The 17739-nt window shown below is 56.2% G+C and overlaps 1 protein-coding gene across 17 annotated transcripts in view; it reads left to right on the top strand.

Moving 5' to 3' along the window:
- PLEKHA6 (pleckstrin homology domain containing A6) overlaps positions 1-13741 on the top strand; it is a 111365-nt gene extending 97624 nt beyond the window's left edge. For 12 of the 17 annotated variants that reach the window (XM_042924680.1, XM_042924677.1, XM_042924678.1 and 9 more), the window contains 10 exons: positions 606-745; positions 1711-1860; positions 3043-3172; positions 3389-3495; positions 4421-4597; positions 5643-5810; positions 5892-6025; positions 6526-6671; positions 11415-11538; positions 12171-13741. In XM_042924680.1, the coding sequence (XP_042780614.1) occupies positions 606-745; positions 1711-1860; positions 3043-3172; positions 3389-3495; positions 4421-4597; positions 5643-5810; positions 5892-6025; positions 6526-6671; positions 11415-11530 (1268 nt within the window). In that variant the 3' untranslated portion in view covers positions 11531-11538; positions 12171-13741. The remainder of the gene's footprint in view (positions 1-605; positions 746-1710; positions 1861-3042; positions 3173-3388; positions 3496-4420; positions 4598-5642; positions 5811-5891; positions 6026-6525; positions 6672-11414; positions 11539-12170) is intronic. The other 5 variants (XR_006198696.1, XR_006198695.1, XM_042924673.1 and 2 more) reach the window with 5 other exon arrangements.
- Positions 13742-17739: the final 3998 nt, after the last annotated feature.

The following is a 17739-nucleotide window of genomic DNA, read 5'->3' as shown; positions in this document are numbered from 1 at the left end:
CCAGCCTCCTGAAACGCTCGCCAGAAATGCTCCGGTGTCTCTGGCGTCCCTCCCACATCTGTCAGCTCCCACCTCTCCAGGCCCTTACGCTGAGCTCAGAGCTAGTCAGGGCCCTCTCAGGCCTCCAGAATCTTCCCCCGGGCGGGTAGGTACGACTCCCTTACTCCCTCCTCTCCTCCCAGAATGCACCAGACCCCTCAGAGACACTGTTGCCCCTGATGGTCTAGATTCCTCCCCAGAAAAGGTCAAAGAGCACCTATGCCTCTCCCCACCCCTAAGCCCACGGGCCCGTTGGCGATCTGAAGCCACTACCTTAATGTCTTCCTGAAGCCTTTTGGGCTGGACTTTGGGCTGGCTTTCTTTGACATCTCGGAGGCAACAGTGTCCTTTCCGTCCGTCATCGTCCCCTGTCCCTGCACAGTTCTCCACGGCCAGCCTGCACCCCAGCCCCCATAATAAGTCCCTTCAGCAGGCCCAGGTGGCCCTGGAACCTTCCTCCCACATCCCCGGGTCCTCCCCTGCCTCCTCCACCTGTGGAGCCCATCCACACGCCTGGCCACACCCCTACCCTATCATCCCTCACCTCTCCTCTCCTCTGCCCCCAGGAGGCCTTGGCCCCACCGCCACCTACAGCTCCAATAGCCCCGCCAGCCCTCTCAGCTCTGCCAGTCTCACCAGCCCCCTGAGCCCCTTTTCACTGGTGTCCGGCTCACAGGGGTCCCCCACCAAGCCCGGATCCAGTGAGGTAAGCTGAGAAAATGGAGTAGAAGGTAGGTGGGGGAGGAGGGAGCAGGTCCTCATCTGCCTGAAAGACCCGGATTCTGTGCCCCTCCCTGCCCCAGAGGCCGCCAGTCCTGGAGCTTTGGCTTTCGGTCCGAGGCAGTCGTCATCTTGCGCCCAGTTTGGCGGACCTCCTTCCAGATTTCTCCTTTCCTTGCTCTCATCTGCACTTGCCATCTTTAGCTTCCTCCCGGGGAAGTCTCTTCCCAAACAGCAGGATGGTTAACAAAGATACCACTTAGTGGGGATTTAAATCCGGAGCTTTCCAGCACACGAGAGGGTGGAGAGTCAGCGTCGGGAGCAGTTTCCTAGCCAGTCAGCAAGAGTTTACAGGGGCTCTCCCAGGGGCCAGGGACGGCGTGAGGCCCTCTCAGACATGTGCCCGTGTGTGCCCACAGCCCTCCACTTGGGGAGCCCAGCGTCTGGTGCCGACCCAGACCAATTTATAGGAAACAGCCAGCCTCTGGAGCGTGGCGGTGTGTGTCTCAGTATTGACCATAAACGCTCTGATATTCCCAAGAGACGGTGGAACTTTGGGCCACTAGGCATTGGGACAGTCAGAGGAACAAGGGAAAGGCATCACAGACAGGAGGGGCGGCAGAAGCAAAGACACAGGGGCACGAATGTGCCCAGCGCGATGATGAGACAGTGAGCAGGGAGCTTTGGAGAAAAATGGGGGAACAGTGGGGGCAGCAGTCACAGGCGGGGGCTCTGCTGAAGAGGGCCCTGAGGCCGGGCTGAGAGTTCACTCCGGAGCTGGAGCTCCATCCGGGCGGTGGGTGGGAGTCCGGTGGTCCAGGGCCCCGGATGTCCATGATGGGGGCCGCAGGTCTCCACGATGTTGTCTGTCCGCCTGCTAATGCTCTTTTCTCCTGCTCTCACAGTGGCTGCTCTCCTTCCTCCTAATGCTCTGGCTTCTCTCTGCCTCAGGAGCCCGGCCCGCCGCGGCCCCCCCTTCCCAAAGCCTACGTCCCCCTGGAGTCTCCTCCAAACGTGCCTCCACTCCCTAGCGAGAGCCGCTTCTGGCCGTACCCCAGCTCCCCTTCCTGGCACCGCCGTGGCGAGCCAGCCAGGGGTCAGGTACCCAGCACCCTTGGGTCCTGGAGGGCAGGGGCGGAGGGAGCGGGGCGAACGGCCAGGCGAGGGGGCGAGGCAGGACACGGAGTCATTTTCCCCATTCCAGTAGTCATTTCCCACAGCTGCCCAGTTGGACCCTGGGATAAGGAAAGGGATGGCGGAGAAGGCTTTCCCCTTGGTGCTCTCTGTGGACAGGGGGACAATGAGTTGCCCCCCTCCGTGCCGCGGCTCCCGGGCAGCCCCTGGCTGCCAGCACCAGCCGGCCAGGAAGGGCCAGGGACCCGCAGCGACCGGTGCCATTCGGATCCCCTCCTGCTCCTGTCCGCCTCAGACGCCGGTCCTCTTGTGCTGTCTCTGTCTCTGCCTCGCCTGTGTCCTCTTGGGTTTCCTCGGCCCTGGGATGTAAGAATACAGGGCCCCCTTTTCTGCCCCGTTCTGGCTCCCCAGCCCCTCTCCCAGGAGAGAGGTGCAGTTAGGCTGGCAAGAGGTTGCACGGTGAGTAGAAAGAGTCCTGTGCCTAAAACAGGGAACCGTATTTCCATCTTGGCTCGGCTGCCGTATCTGCACCGCCCGGAGGGGCCGCCAGTGAGGGGGGCAAAGCAGGCCACGCTTTCCAGATGAGGGGAGGCGATGGGGCTCACCTGTGCTCTCTCCCTGGACTAGAGCCGGGGTTTCTGGCCTCTGGCCCAGTCTTTCTGTGTGCACCTCACTGACACTTAGACTCTTCAGCTGCACGATGGGGGCGAAAGGGGGTGCAGGTGGTATCTGAAGCCCCTTCTAGTCTCATGATTCGGCGAGCCCTCAAGCTAAGTGCACTTTTCTGTCGCCCAGAATCTTGATACCAAAGCCCAGCTGGTTCTTTCGCTTAAGTTTTGGGTGCGATTCCAACAGAATCCTCAGAGATCCGCGGCCTTATAGACCCCTCCTGGGCCTCTGCTGAGGGTCTCTTGGAAGCCCTGAGCCCTCACTCCCCAAGATGAGCCAGCATTGGCCAGCCTTAAGGTGGCCTGAGTGGGAGGCTCGATCTCACCCCTGCCTGCTTCCCAACTGGCTCACTTAGAGTTTCCTTATCCCTTGTTTTCAAGGGTCTGTGCTCCAACCATTGCAAAACAAAGAAACACCCCTGGGGGCCAAATCCTCAGCAGTCCCTAGGGCACCAACCGTCTCCTCCTTTTTCCTCCCCAGCCCAAGGCAAGCTATGAGCAAAGCAAGAAAGACCCCCACCAGACGTCACCCCTGGACACCGCCAGAGACATCAACCTGGTGCCCACCAGGCAAGAGGCGGAGGCAGAGAAGCAGACAGCTCTCAACAAAGGTACTTCCTGTCCCATCCTCCCCTAGACGCAAGGCCAAGAGTCGGAGAGCGGCCCAGAGAGGTGCTCATCACAACCAAAGACAGCGAGTGCCCACCCATCCTCGGCCTTTCATCTCGGCCACAGGTGGCACTGAGCCGCCTCTAGACGCAGGCTCCCCTGTGTGTCTGCCCTCCTGCTTCTCCAGGAGGCCCACCGGTTCTTCTGCCTCCCTACAGTTGGCATTGTGCCCCCTCGGACGAAGTCGCCCACCGATGAAGAGGTAACCCCGTCAAGGGTGGTGAGGAGGAGTGCCGATGGGCTCACCAACGGACTCTCCTCCCGGGTGAGTACAATCTGTGGGCGCCGAGGCCCGAGTGGGCCTGAGCTGGGCTGAGGCCTCTCTGTGTCCGCCCATCTGTCCACCATCAAGAAACCCCGGGTGGGAGGAGGAAGGCAGGACAAGTAGGAGGGGGCAACAGCTCCACTGGAGAAGCCTTCCTTCGGGAAGCCATACCGAGGGACAAGGGACAAGGAAGATACACATTACTTTCATTGTTCTAATCTTCCTCACAATTCTCAAATTTGCCGTGGCCCTAATTCATGAGAAAGATAGAAGGATGTTGAACAAAATTATTATAATGTGCCAGCGATGAAATACAAATCCAGCAAAAATCAGGGTCAAACGAGCCGACCTAAGGCAGTAGATGGGTTTCCGAGGGCTGCCAGGAACTTAACAAAGCATCCCACACTTGGGGCCTTAAAACAACAGAAGTTTATTCTCTCAGAGTTGTGGAGGCCAGGAGTCCCGAATCGAGATCATCAGGGTTGGTTCCTTCTGGAGGGTCTGAGAGAGCACCCCGTCCAGTGCCTCTGTCCTAGCTTCTGGCATTGCAGGCGATCTTTGCTGTTCTTTGGCTTGTAGACCCAACATTCCAGTAGGCACTCCTACCTTCACATCTCCTTCTACTCCGTCTTCTTTTTTTCTGTCTCTTGTAAGGACGCCCATGATTGGATTTCGGGTCCGCTCTAATTCAGGATGCTCTCTTCTTGAGGTCCTTACCTTAATCACACCTGCCAAGACCCTATTTCCAAATAAGGTCACATTCACAGTTACTAGGGGGTTAGGACCTGGACGTATGTCTTAGGGGCTATGCTTTAACCCGCTATGGACAGGCTTCCTAGAGAAGGGAAATCTAAGGGATTAGGGCAGATGAAGAAGCTGGGAGGGCAGACGAGGCACGTGTCAGAGCCCCGTTCTCCCCCTGCAGCAGGAGCGCCCCAAGAGTGCCGTGTTCCCTGGCGAGGGCAAGGTCAAGATGAGTGTGGAGGAGCAGATCGACCGCATGCGGAGGCACCAGAGCGGCTCTATGAAGGAGAAGCGAAGGAGCCTGCAGCTCCCGGCCAGTCCGGCCCCCGACCCTGCTACGCGGCCCGCCTACAAAGTGGTAATGTCCTCGCAGCGACCCACGGGCCTGGCCCGGCATCTGCCAACAGTGTCCACTCCCAGTGGGTGACCAGCCTGGGCCGGGGCAGTTGGGTGCGGGGCACTGGGAGAGGGGCTGGGAAGGGCCCGAGCTGGGCACCTGGGGAGAACGAGGCGGGGGTGTGGGGGGAGACTTCTCCCCACTAGGCAGACGATTCACTGCAACAAGTATTCCTTTTTGTGCGTTTAAAGAAAAATAACTCCCCCCACCCCCACCCCCAAAGAATGCGTTGATTGTCTTAGTGGAAATGAAGTATACACAATTCACTTAACACAGAATAGTGCGAAGTTCACCGCCCAGAGAGAGGCATCGCTCACGCAGTTTCTAGAGCGTTTTCTATGTATTGAAAGATACACACTGAAGATAATCACGATGCCACCCTGTCACCTGGTACCGTTCCCAAACCTCATGTTGTTCTATCCGGGTCCCTCAGCAGCGCGAGGTTCGGAATTATCACCCCTGTTTGGGAGACAGGGACACAAAGTCAGGAGAAATTAAGGATTCCTGGGCCACACAGGTATTGAGTGTGGAGCTGGGAGTAGCCCCAGGCATCTGCCTAAGTTTTCTTTCCACCACATTTCAAAAATACAGGAAAATTACGATTCGTAAGTCCTACCCTCAACCAGCTTGCATTCTACCTGGTGGGTTGGAGCTTGTCTGATACGCAACAACTAAAGGCCAGTGTCAGGCACACTAATCAACTGCCCAAAACGTATGGCACAGAATATGGGAACACAGGCTACAGCCAGATGCGAAGTACCAAGTACTGACGAGACCTGTCGATGAGATTTGGCGTCTGGGCCTTTGCAGCCGTCCCCGCTCTGGACAAGCAGCACGGAAGGAAGATAGCCGGGTGGTGGGGCCGCGGGGCGGTGGCCGGATGGGGCGTGACGAGCAGGGAGGACACAGGCCTGTTTTGCGCTGTCTGGAGACACGGGTAGCAGGGGAAATGGCTGCCGACAGCAGGACAGGGGCCCCGCGTGGTCACGGCGGTGCTGTCCCCTAGGTGCGCCGTCACCGCAGCATCCACGAGGTGGACATCTCCAACCTGGAGGCGGCCCTGCGGGCAGAGGAGCCTGGCGGGCAGGCCTACGAGACGCCGAGGGAGGAGATCGCCCGGCTCCGCAAAATGGAGCTGGAGCCCCAGCACTATGACGTGGACATCAGTAAGGAGGTGAGTGAAGTCCGGGAGGGCGGAGGGGGAGGAAGCCTGGAAGGGGGTGGGATGGGGGTGGTGACCCAGGTCCCTCCGCAGCTGTCCACGCCGGACAAAGTCCTCATCCCTGAACGGTACATTGACCTGGAGCCCGATACTCCCCTGAGCCCCGAGGAGTTGAAGGAAAAGCAGAAGAAGGTGGAGAGGATCAAGACGCTCATTGCCAAGTCCAGGTAACAGGCCTGGGCGAACCTCGACGACATCTGCCCACCCAGGCACCCAGGGCACCTGGGACATTAGCGCCACCGAATCCAGCACCCCACCCCATGCCAGTGGGAGCCCTGAGCCTCCCCAGCGGAGAGCGCGTGGAGGCCGTGGCTTGAGGCAGCGGACCAGGCCCGGGCCCGTGGCAGGGGCCGCGACGCTGCCGCCGTCGGGGGTCAAAAAGACAGCTGGGTGCAGGCACGTGCTGTCGTCAAGACAAACTGATGGGTTGCCCTCTGGTGACCTCTCTTCCTCGTCGAGGCCGCCCTAAATGTTCACCTGAACCTTCTGATTAATTTTAAAACATTGTAGGAAGGGGCCCCAAAATGTGTTCGGCCAGGGTCCCACTCACCCCATTCACAGGCCTCCGGCCACCCTGCCAACCTCAGTCCACAGGCCCCCACCCCAAACCAATGGGACCGTCCTGTCCGCCCCCCCACTCCATGTCTGTGTGTCTGTGCCTCCTCAGTATGCAGAACGTGGTGCCCGTCGGCGAGGGGGACCTTGTGGACGTGCCCCAGGACTCAGAGAGCCAGCTGCAGGAGCAGGAGAAGCGGATTGAAATCTCCTGTGCCCTGGCGACCGAGGCCTCCCGCAGGGGCCGCATGCTGTCTGGTGAGAGGGGCCGGGCCTCGCTCCTCCAGGGAGACCGGCTGACCAGGTGCAGGGGAGGAAGCTCAGTGCTGCGAGGGGGCCAGGGACAGAGAGACCGTCAAGATCAGGATAAGCATTTATTGAGCACCAGGTACTGTGCTAGGCTCCGCGGGGTGCAGAGGGGCCAGAGTTGCATCCAGGAGCTCAGAGCCATGGTGACCCTCCCAGCAGCTCCGCAGAGGAATGGCCAGAGGCCACGCAGGAAGCAAGAGAGCCCCCCACCCCCCACCCCCTGGACAGCTCGAGGAAAGGCACAGCCAAAAGGTGATAACTGAGTCTGGTTGGGAGTGATAGGCGTGGAGTGAGGGCCAGGCATCAGGGCCTCCTTTCATGGCCCTTTCCTGCCGCGTGCACATGGGAAGGTGGAGACGCTCTAGGTGGCCGCAGAGTTGAGAGTGATACAGTCACCAGCCTGGCTCCGGACCCGAACCCACTTTTCTGCTCATTAAAGATGAGCATGACGAGTGGACTTCACACTGACCCAAAAGCGAGAGGGTTCCAGGCAGACACGGTGAGGCCGGAGCCAGCCTGAGATACGGCCCCAGAGAAGGTGAGAATGGAATCAGGAAGAACGGACGAGGCTCCAAGACAGCGATTATGTCATGAAGCCTGGGGGGGACGGAGCGCGTCCTCTTCCTCAAGACAAAAGGTGGTGAGGACAGAGACGAAGAACTTTGAGGGCCAGTCCAGAGGGAGGCCCAGGAAGGATGCCAGGGTTACAAGGGCTTTGGTCGAGGAAGAGGAAGAGGCAGAGACGGGGGTGCTGGCCACAGGGACGGTAGCCTGGGCGAGGTCAGGCCTGTGGCCAGGAGCCCGGTGGAAGGCATGGCGTTTCGTGCTGGTGATTAAGAGGGGTTTGAATTCTGGCTTTCTGAGGCTCCATCTCCTCCTCTGTAAAATCCAAATCAAAATACCTGTCTGGTGGTGCAAGGAATGTCAACAATAAATGCTCAGCACCTAGCGCGGTGCCTGGCCCTTCGTCGGTGCTCAATAAATGCTAGCCAGGTGTAGTCGTGGTGGCGTTGGTGACGGTGGTCGTGGCTCATTGAAATAGCAATAGATGAAGGAGAAGTAGGGTCTGTTTGTGGTTTTTCCAACTATTTTAAATATGGATATTTTTAGAAACCAGAGGGTTTTCAGCTACCACAAGGGGGATTTGAGTACGCCTTGAGGAAGAACCTACTGGCAGTTAGAGTCTAGGGGACATTAGATGGGTGGCCGAGGAAGACCCCCCCGCCCGGGGTGCGGTGGGGGGCGTATTTCAGAAAGAAGCTGTCAGTTGGGCTGGAGTCGAGGACACGAGAAAGGGACGGGCTTCAGACAGCCCCATCCTGCAGCCAAGGGTGGCAAAACCAGTTTGGCTGCACGGAGGCCTCTAGCTAACCTCTCTGTACTTTAGCCATAAAGTGAACTTGAATCTTCCAAAGATCAAATTCCCCGTGCTCTGGGCAGAAGGCAACTTCCTGTTTCGAGGGTTAGAGCACACAACACTGTTTTTAAAACTTCCCTCTGCCTTCGCCGCAGCCCCTGGCTCTCTCGGCTGTAGTCTCCCAGCCAAAGGTTCCATGAAAACAGAACCCACCCCAGCCTATCAGATTTCCCTCTTGATAGACACCGGCTTACATTTCAGGGTCTACGCGCTGAAAGCAAACTATCCTTCGCTTTTGCCAAAACCCCAACTATTTAAAAAATGGCACAGCGGGGCCAGACCTCAGACTAAGCCCACTGTCCCCCCTGCCCCTTGGCTCGTGGCCCAGATTCCCAGAGCTGCTGCTCTGCCAGGGACAGCGAGGACTGTCCCTGGGCACATGCCGTGCGGGCATAGGTCCAAGCCCGGGACCTGAGTGCTGGGCCCGGGGCCATAATAGCAGGGCGGCGTGCACAGGATGGAGGCGTGGTGCCTGAGCGTGGGCGTGTGGTCAGTAACGAGGGCTGGAGCGCTTGTGGGTGTGCCCAGTGTGTGCAGACTCAAGAATGGTGTATACGGGAAGATGTGGCAATTTTTAATACGTGTGTGTGGCATGATGTCCCGTGCCGTGTCTGTATTCGGGTGGTGTTGGCAGAGGCGCACGTATCTGTGTGTATTCGGGTGTGAAGCGTGAGTGTATACGTGTGCAAGATGTCTACGGATATGGTGTGGAGACCATTATTTATGAGCACAGGTGGCATCCGGTACACCATTGGAGTTACATATGCGTAGGTGAGCGTACAATAGGAGGATGGAGGTGGTGTTTACGAACGTATGTGTTTGTGTGCGATTGGCGCTTTTTTTTTTGCAGTATCGGGAATGATCAAATACACATGAGCGTATGTCGTATATATGTACACGTGGCAGTACTGATGTATCTTTGTGTGCAGGGTGGGAGAGAGCACGTGTGACATTTATTTGTTTGTGAAAGAGAGAGCGTGTGAGCAGGGAGGGGCAGAGAGAGAGAGGGAGAGAGGGAATCCCAAGCACACTCCGTGTTGTCAGCTCGGAGCCCAGCATGGGGCTTGATCCCCATGAGATCGTGACCTGAGCCGAAATCAAGAGTCGGACGCTCAACCAACCAAGCCTCCCAGGCACCCCGTGACCAATTATTTATGCATGCAGATGGGGTAGTACTTGTGGACACACAGTAACAATATCACATCTGTCCAATCCATAGCTGCTACATATGTGAATTTTAACTATTGCAGTGCATACATTCCTGATACGTATTTCGTACTTTTCTGCCTTGGTAAGGAAGTTATATTTAACGTAACCCATGTTGCTTGCTCTTGCTAATTTAGTATCATTGTAAATATGCTTATTTTGTGGATCTGTTGAAGGGAATGCCCTTAGAGGCTATAGTTGGTACAGACTGTAGCTATGCTAAATGTTCCCAAACTGTTACACTTTTAAAGGTTTTATATCTAATTTTGCAAAAGACTTTTTCTTCCTCAGTCGTGTCTTCTTCTAGCTGTCAGTAGGCCTCTTGATTCCTTTCTCTCCCCTAATTTCCCTGCTTCTGATCTCCCAGGGGGTAGAAACCCAGCAGGTCAACACCTATTAGAATAGTATAGAAATTGGGGCACCTGGGTGGCTCAGTCGGTTGGGCGTCCGACTTCAGCTCAGGTCATGATCTCGCGGTCCGTGAGTTCGAGCCCCACGTCAGGCTCTGTGCTGACAGCTCAGAGCCCGGAGCCTGCTTCGGATTCTGTGTCTCCCTCTCTCTCTGCCCCTCCCCTGCTCGTGCTCTGTCTCTCTCTGTCTCAACAATAAGTAAAACATTTTTAAAAATTAAAAAAAAAAAAGAATTGTATAGAAATGAAAGTAACTAGAGTCCAAGGAGCTCATCTATGAATAAGTGTAAGAGCCTCACTGCATGCACGTTGGAACATCAATTTGGCTTTCCTGAAATAGCCCTTGCCTGTTTTTTTTTTTTTTCCATCTTTTTGACTATTTTAGAAGTCGAAGCTGCCACATAACTAACCATTGGGTCCACGATACAGACAGACGCACAACTGTGTGTTTCGAAAGCGTTTGTGAGTGTGTTTGTATGTGAAGTTACACGTGTGTTGGGTCACGTGGAAGAGAACAGATTTGGAAGTGCATGCGCACACGTATCTGAGATGTTTGCAGCGCGTGTGGAGGTATTATTGGATCCTGTGCACAAACTATGTATTGTGTGTGGGCAGACACAACTTCCCGCTCACGGGAAAGTTCCAGGTCTTATATACAACTGTGGGTGTACGTATATATGCAGTGGAAGCTGCCCCGGCCCCCTCTCTTGCGCCAAGGGCAGGGAAGGTGATGAGGTCCAGGGCAGGGTGGAGAGCAAGGGACTAGGAAGTTCGATGCCAGGATCCTTCTCTTGAAGGAAACAGTGTGACCCTGGGTGAGGTCTGGTTCTCCTCTGAGGCCAAGTGAGGACGTTCTGTCTGCCAGTCTCCTTGCCTCACAGCCGCACCGCGGTGCCCAGGGGCCTGGAGCCCGCACAGAGCTGGTCCCTCATAATACGACCCCCCCTTCCCATTGCCCTTCCACTTGGCTAGTCTCAGCATGGCATCATAATGTAATAAGAGTAAAATCCATTAATTCAAATGTCACCACTTTTAAGGTTTGTAATGATTTGTTTGGCTTGGGGGTGAAGTTTGCCCTTCCTGGATTGAGGAGAAGGGGGTTCCCTGGTGATAGCGGGGGCCGTGTTTCCAAGACCTTGAGCTCGTCTGAGTCCACGGAGCTCACTTCAACCCTGCCGGAAGCCTCCGTTTAAATGGAGGGGATTCCCCCACCCCGGTGACAACTTGGATCCAGTCGTCAGATGGGGGCCTGACGATCTGGGCTAGTGTGATTTTACTGCACTATTCATCATCATCGTTAGCGACACCACCGTGTATAAGGCGCCGTCGCTGGTCCCCTCTGCGCCATCTCCCCGTTGCGCGGACGGGAGTGGAGCCTCCGCCCAGAGAGGCCGGCCTCGGCCGCGGTCACACTGGTTCTCAGCAGAGCCCGCAACCGCCCCGTCTCCTCCGGGGACCCCGTGCTCCTCCGGGGCGCCCCGGGAACGAGGCCAGCTCCGCTTCAGCTCCCCTCTCTGCTTGCCTCCTGCCTGGCTCCCTGCCTGGCTCCCTGCCTGGGGAAGGGCCTTGCTTGCTCTGGGTGCCCCGCCTCCCCGCCCCTCCCCCACCCACCTCCACCCACCCACCCCTATTCACCTCCCTGTTCATTTCTGTTTCCAGTGCAATGTGCCACCCCAAGCCCTCCCACCTCCCCTGCTTCCCCGACTCCACCAGCCAACCCCCTATCGTCTGAATCCCCACGGGGCACCGACAGCAGCCATACCATGCGGGTCTGAGCTCTGACGTAAGAACTTTTCTTCTGTATTTCATCCACCGCGGGGAGTGGGTCCCCCGCCCCCCACCCCCGTGAGCCATCCACACCCCTCATCCCAACATCGCTTCTCCTGCACCCCCAGTGACCCCCCCCGACCCCCGCCGCTCCCTCCCCTCCCTCCATCTGCTTGAGCCCTCCGGCGTCACGTGCAGTGCTGGGCTGGCGCCGGCTGGCAGGGCCGCTGCTTGGTACCGCAGTGCCCGCGGGCTTTGCTTCTCCAGAAGCAGACAGGGACAGAGCTGAGGCCCCCGCTGTCCCTCTGTCGGCCAACAAGCCTTCTACCTGTTGAGATGCACAGCGGTCCTGCCTCGGAAGCCCCCAGGTCACCCCCAGATCTTCCTGTAAATTAAAATCACACTGGAAACGGTAGCAAAGGCTGTGCATCTTCCCCTCCCCTCGCACACAGCCGCTCAGTATCAGGCAGGTGGAAAAGAACACGGACTTCCATTCATCTGTCCCCCTCTCAGGGTTGGGGGCGTGGGGCGGGTTTCCGCAGGGTTCTACAGGAAGAGACCTCTGTCTCCTCTGCTTCCCGGGGAAGCTTGGCTGGAGTCGGTTCTCGTCTGGGTAGCACCTCTCTGACCCGTTTCTCTTTTCTCTAGTGCAAGCCCTGGCCGAGGCCAACGCCGTGAAGCTGCACAGAGCCACGTTCTGAAGGCCGCCTCTGCCCCCCCGAGGTCCTGGTCCCCCACCCCGGCCCCCCCGCGCCTGCGCTCCTGTGGGAATGCTGCAGGGAGCCAGGCTGGGGGCCGGGGTTGCCGCCGAGAGGATGCCTCAGTGTCCACACGCCCGCCACGCCCGGCCCCGAAGCCCCTCGCTACTCAGATGGTGGTCCTCGGCCAGGGCCTGAGAGGGCGGGCAGGGAGCACCCTCCTGTCTCGTGCCCAAGTCACAGGGAGCTAGGCCTGGCCCTGCCCGGGCTGGTGATGGCCTTACTGGAACATTTCCTGATGAAGAGGATGCCCTGGTGGGAGAGACGCCCTGGGCCGCCTTAGGTTAGGACTAGGGGAAGATGGACACTCTGCCTCTTCTGGGCCCTCTTGACACCGAGGACGGCACCTGCCATCATGTCCTTCCCCCATCAGCCCCACCCTACTGCCCCGGCTGCACCCAAGGCTTTGACACATCTCTGCTTATGGGTGCTCCTTTGGGGTCCAGTGGAGACTGACCACCCTGCTTGAGCCAAAGACAAGATGACAAGACATGGGGAGAGGCTCCTCGGCTCCCGGAGGGGACGGTGCTGGCTGTGGGTAGAGAGCAGCACGCAGGTCTGTGCAGCGTCTGAGGGCAGGTTGAGAAGGGGTAGAAGAGAGAAAGGGAGAGTTGGAGGCGAGTGGGAGGGAGGACAAGGAAGCAGCAGGAATCGTTTGCAAGAAAAAGGACAAGGCAGAGATGCAAAGAGGGGGTATGGGATTGGTTTCCCCAGGATGGAGCCTTAGCTTCGTGCCAAGTACAGTGCCGGACTGTCAGCTCCGCTCCTCCACCGGGTCCCCCAGATCCGCGGGCTGCCCGCACACTGGCTCCCGGAGGACCCACCAGCAAGCACGTGGGGGCCTGAGGCCGTGGGGACGAAGGTGTGGGGATGCTGGTGTGGGTGAGCAGGTTGGAAGATGGCTCTTTCTTAGGTCTGGGCCTAGCGTCTGCCTCCCCCTACTAGGCTCAGGGTCCGAGAGAAGGACCTGTCTTCTGTAGGGTGTAGTCAGCCTTGGGGCCTTTCCTAACCTTGTTCGGGACATTTCCTTGTCCCCCTTCCCCTTGGAATGGGCTGTGGGCCAGCTGAGCGAGTGCCCTGGAGAGGTAGCACAGCCTTAATCTGGGAGGCCAGATTCTAGGACCCCACCCCGCATTCCAGGCGTCCGGATGAGGCCGTATGGAAGGACTCCCGGCCTGGCTGTCTCACAATCCACCTACCCGGGGAGGCCAGTGGAGGAGACACAGAAGCAAAGCTCATTCTTCCTCCTCTGCGGCTCGTCTTCGAGGACCGTAGCCAGAGAGGAGGGAGGGGAGAGAGTGAAGCTGGAAAAACCTCGGCCCCTGGGCCTTCTCTCTGCCAGAGCTGATGCCCGGAGACTTCCCGAGAACGACTACTTTATCTGCCGCCAACTCTTCTCCACCCCTTCGCGGCTGGGACAGTTACTGGTTCATATGCAAGTAAAGATGGCAGTTGATTCAACAAATATTTATCAAGCACCTTTTATGTACCAGGCACTGTTCTAGGTGCTTAGGATATTCTCGTGCTTCTGCGGGATTGCAGGCTGGGGAATTTCACTTCACTTTTAGCAGAGGTGTTGACCGTGACCTTTGGCTACATTTCCCATCTTTAGCACAGCTCGAGCACCCCAAACCTGTTTTTTTTCCCCTCCCCTACACACTGGCGGGCAGGATTGGCCCTCTCCCTCTTTCCGGCACCTTTCTCCACCCACAAGAAACGGCTCTTTGGGGGCCTTCCATGCCTTCTCCTTTCTTTGTCCGTCTCTCCTTTTTTAAAGTGGTATTTTTAGAACTACATGTAAAATACCAAGGATTAACGCCTGCCACCTCGCTCTCACCTCCCGTTTCATAAAGCTGGCTCTTTATGTTGCTTTACATGCCTTAATATATGTTTTATGAAGATTATACATATTATAGATATATACATAATATATATATTTGTTTGGATGTCTGGTCCTTTCCCAGAACTCCTGCCCAGGCCCATTTTCTCCCCTTCACTTTCCACACCATTCCTACCTAGCACGTTGTGGCCACACCCCATGCCTTTTGATCCAAAGAAGGGGAGAGGACAGACTTATTTTAAGACAGATCTATTTTACGCTTTTATTATAAAAGCAAATCTATTTTCAAAATGTGCAATGTCTGAATGGAATTGGCCAATGGTAGGAGGAGACTGGGGCGGCTGCCTCTAGGTCCGACCCTGTGTCCTTCCCTATCCCCACCCTCCCCACCCCCCCCCCCCACACCCCCGGCAGCTTCCTCCTCCTATTCTCCAGTCTGCAAAGGACCAGTCCCCAGAGCTCACCCAGAGAGCATCTTACCAGGGCATCCAGGCTCTTGGAAGTCCTGGTCTAAGGATTTGATTACAACTGTCAACTCTTGATGACCGTCTAAGGTTACGGGATGTGAATCCTCTCAAAGGAAATGTTTACAGTTGTGTGCACAAAAGCACACCCGTGCGGGCACACACACTCCCCCGATGTGCTCCTGGACCACCTCCCTTCATCGGTCTGCTGGAAAGGGCAGACAGTTTAATGGCAGCCTATGCTAAACAGCACCAAGAATTCTGTTCCCTGATGGAGCCAGGATGCAGTGCAAAGGCCAAAGGAAAACAGTTTGGGATCACAGGTCCTTCAGCACAGACACATTCAAGTTCCTCGGACTTCTCACACTCCTTGATCCCTTTCCGGTCTGGGTCACATCGACGACCTCTGTCTCCCTCTGTGACCTTTCCTCTGGGGGCTGTTGATAAGGGGACGGTACCTCGGTCTGGCATCCAGACTGCGAAGTCAGCTTCTGGGCTGAAGCGAGTCCCACGGACAAGGTAACATCTCAGCCTTGCCCAGGAAGCCCCCCGGGGACTTTCATCTGGAGGGCTGCCGCTGGGGCGCTGAACTCCGCCGGCTCGGCCTTCCATGCTCTTATCCGCCCACAAAGTAGGCAAGGGGCTCTTGCCTTGCAAGGTTTCGGGCAGAATGGAAGTCTTTCGTCCAGATCCGGAATCAAAGGTTTGGGACTGTCACAGAGCTCCTGGCCAGCATTTGAAGCCTGACCTCCCAACTCTGACATTTACTGACACCCTATTCCCAGCCTGGAGCATCTTGTTATGAATGAATGGGGCCCAGACAGAGGCCCAGGGCTAAGTGACCCACCGGGAGACAGCCCTGGTTACTATTCTAGGGCCTTCCCAATTAGCACATTACCTTCCTGATCAATAACCAAGAGGCTGTAATCAAATACCGCTACTGTCACTTTAAAGATTTTCTGAGGTCGCAAGCTGTGCATACTTGCTCTCCTGCCTTGGGGAGAGGCATGGTCTTGGGGCAGGGCTGAGAATAGCAAGACGGAATCAATTCCTTTCCCCTGTAGGCACCCCCCACCTGGCAGCTCTTAAAACTAAGGAAAATATGAAATACACGTATATATACATATATCTATTTATGCACATACTGGGGCCAATTTGATTTGCTAGCATTAGACAATAAACCATACAAGGAAATGTATGATCTCAGTGTCTTTATTTAGTATAAAAGTGACCTTAGAAGAAAAGTTAAAGTTAGATAAACAGAGGGCATCTCTGTTGGGGACCAAACATCTGTAGCAGCTGCTTTAGCATCATTCTAGCCAACAAGCCCCTCCCCGGGGAGGGGCCTCCTGACTGAGCGTGAACGTTCGCTTCCCCCGCCCCGCAGCATTCTTTCTAGATCTAGGTACTGAAGAATCCCAGTGAGCCCTGCATTTGTATCTTGCAAGTTTGTATAAACCCAATACAGGAAATAAAATGAATGGTTTGTACGCGTGCTGTGTGTTTCTCTCACTCTGTGACTGCCTGTGGCTGGCCTCGCGGTTCCTGGCAGCTTACGAGCTTGGCAGAAAAGGGGAGAGGGTCTGGGGTGGAGCCTTCCCTGTGGCTAAAAGCAAAGCTGGGTCCGTGGTATGCTGCCACCGCGCTCATCTCTTCTGTCCGGGTAGCCCCGAGTCAAGACGTGTCCCAAGCAAGGTCCTGGGTAACGAACATTAATTAGATCAGTGTTCAGATCCTGGAGACTTCCCTTGACTCGTCTCTGAGAATGACAGTAGAACTACAGGAGAAAATTCTTAGGTGTTCTCAATTACTACACAATGCCCTGTACTTCTGCTTGAGGGGACAACAAGGTATATGATTTGGGGAGGGGTATCAGAAAAGCCACCCCAAGTTATACTCATCCGGCCTCAGTGCTTTGGGTTTATGACCTTTGGCAGGTACTCAGTGATTATCAGCTATGGATCCTCAGCGTGAAGGACTTTATCAGAGCTTCTCAATTTGAAATCTTGAGTAATAGTCAAGAAGCCCTGTGAATTCTATGCGGTGGAGAGTAGAAAGAGAGAGTGAGCCCAGGATAGTGGCAGGCCTCAGCTGGGCCCCTGCAGGATGTCTCCGGAGAGGTGGAGGCATTAATGGTTCAAGGTAGAGAACTTTGAGAAAGAAGAAAGGGGAAGGCAGGCCTCTTTCAATTCCTGATTTTGCTTTAGTCTGGTTCTAAGGGCTGATTTCAAACTCTGGACACCTGTTCTCCTTCCTAAAGAGCTAGCAGAGAGCATGTGTGTGTTTAACAAATAATAGGAGTATATTTGGGGGTTTTGTCACATCCCCAGGAGAGCTAGACGCCCTGTGGTCCTTTGTGAATCCGGGAGAACTGGGATCGAAGCAGACTCAAGACAAAAGCCACTGGAGCTGGAGGAGGTGCCCTGGAGAACTTGCAGCTCTCCAGGGCCTGTGTCTATCTGCAGTTCCCTTGGGGCCAGAGCCGGAGGCTTGGAGAAGAGGTGGTGGGACAGGAGAGCACAGGACATGGCTGGGTGTTGCTGTCTCCACAAATGGGCTGGTTCCTGTCCAAGAACGATGCCCATGGGGGAAAAAAGAAAAGAAAAGAAAAGAACGATGCCCATGGATCTCTGCCTGCTCCAACTCCCGGCCCAGATCAGCCTTCTAATCAAGCTAGGCTGGGGTTGGAAACGGGGGTGGTAGTCAGGAAATGTAAGTGAAAACGCACCTAGCAGAATGCCCTCCAAAGAGTGCTGCTCTGGAACGTCGTGGTCATGTATTATTCTTGGAGAGAGGCATGATGGGCTCAGGCAGGCAACCAGTCTTCGGATCCTGCCTCTGTGGCCAGGGAACGAGGCCCAGTCCACAGCCCCCTCATCCCTGAGCCTCCGCTGCCTCCTGGCCCTTCTCCTGGCCCTGCCGAAGTTTGGACAAGTCACCAAAGTTCCTGAGTCTCAGTTTCCTGGTCCATGAAATGGGGATATCAACCACCATTTTACGGAGCTCTAGAGAAAGTCAAACGGGAACACGAATGACAACCACTCTGAAAACTCAAATTCATCTACAAATGTGAGGAGGCAGTGGTGACGTGATGTAGACCCCTGGGGAAGAAAGAGAACGTCTCCCAAAGACGTTCTCCCACGTTCTCCCACTTT

This window comes from Panthera leo, chromosome F3 (genome assembly GCF_018350215.1).
Source record: "Panthera leo isolate Ple1 chromosome F3, P.leo_Ple1_pat1.1, whole genome shotgun sequence".
Lineage (NCBI taxonomy): Eukaryota > Metazoa > Chordata > Mammalia > Carnivora > Felidae > Panthera > Panthera leo.
This window is presented reverse-complemented; position numbering and strand designations above follow the sequence as displayed.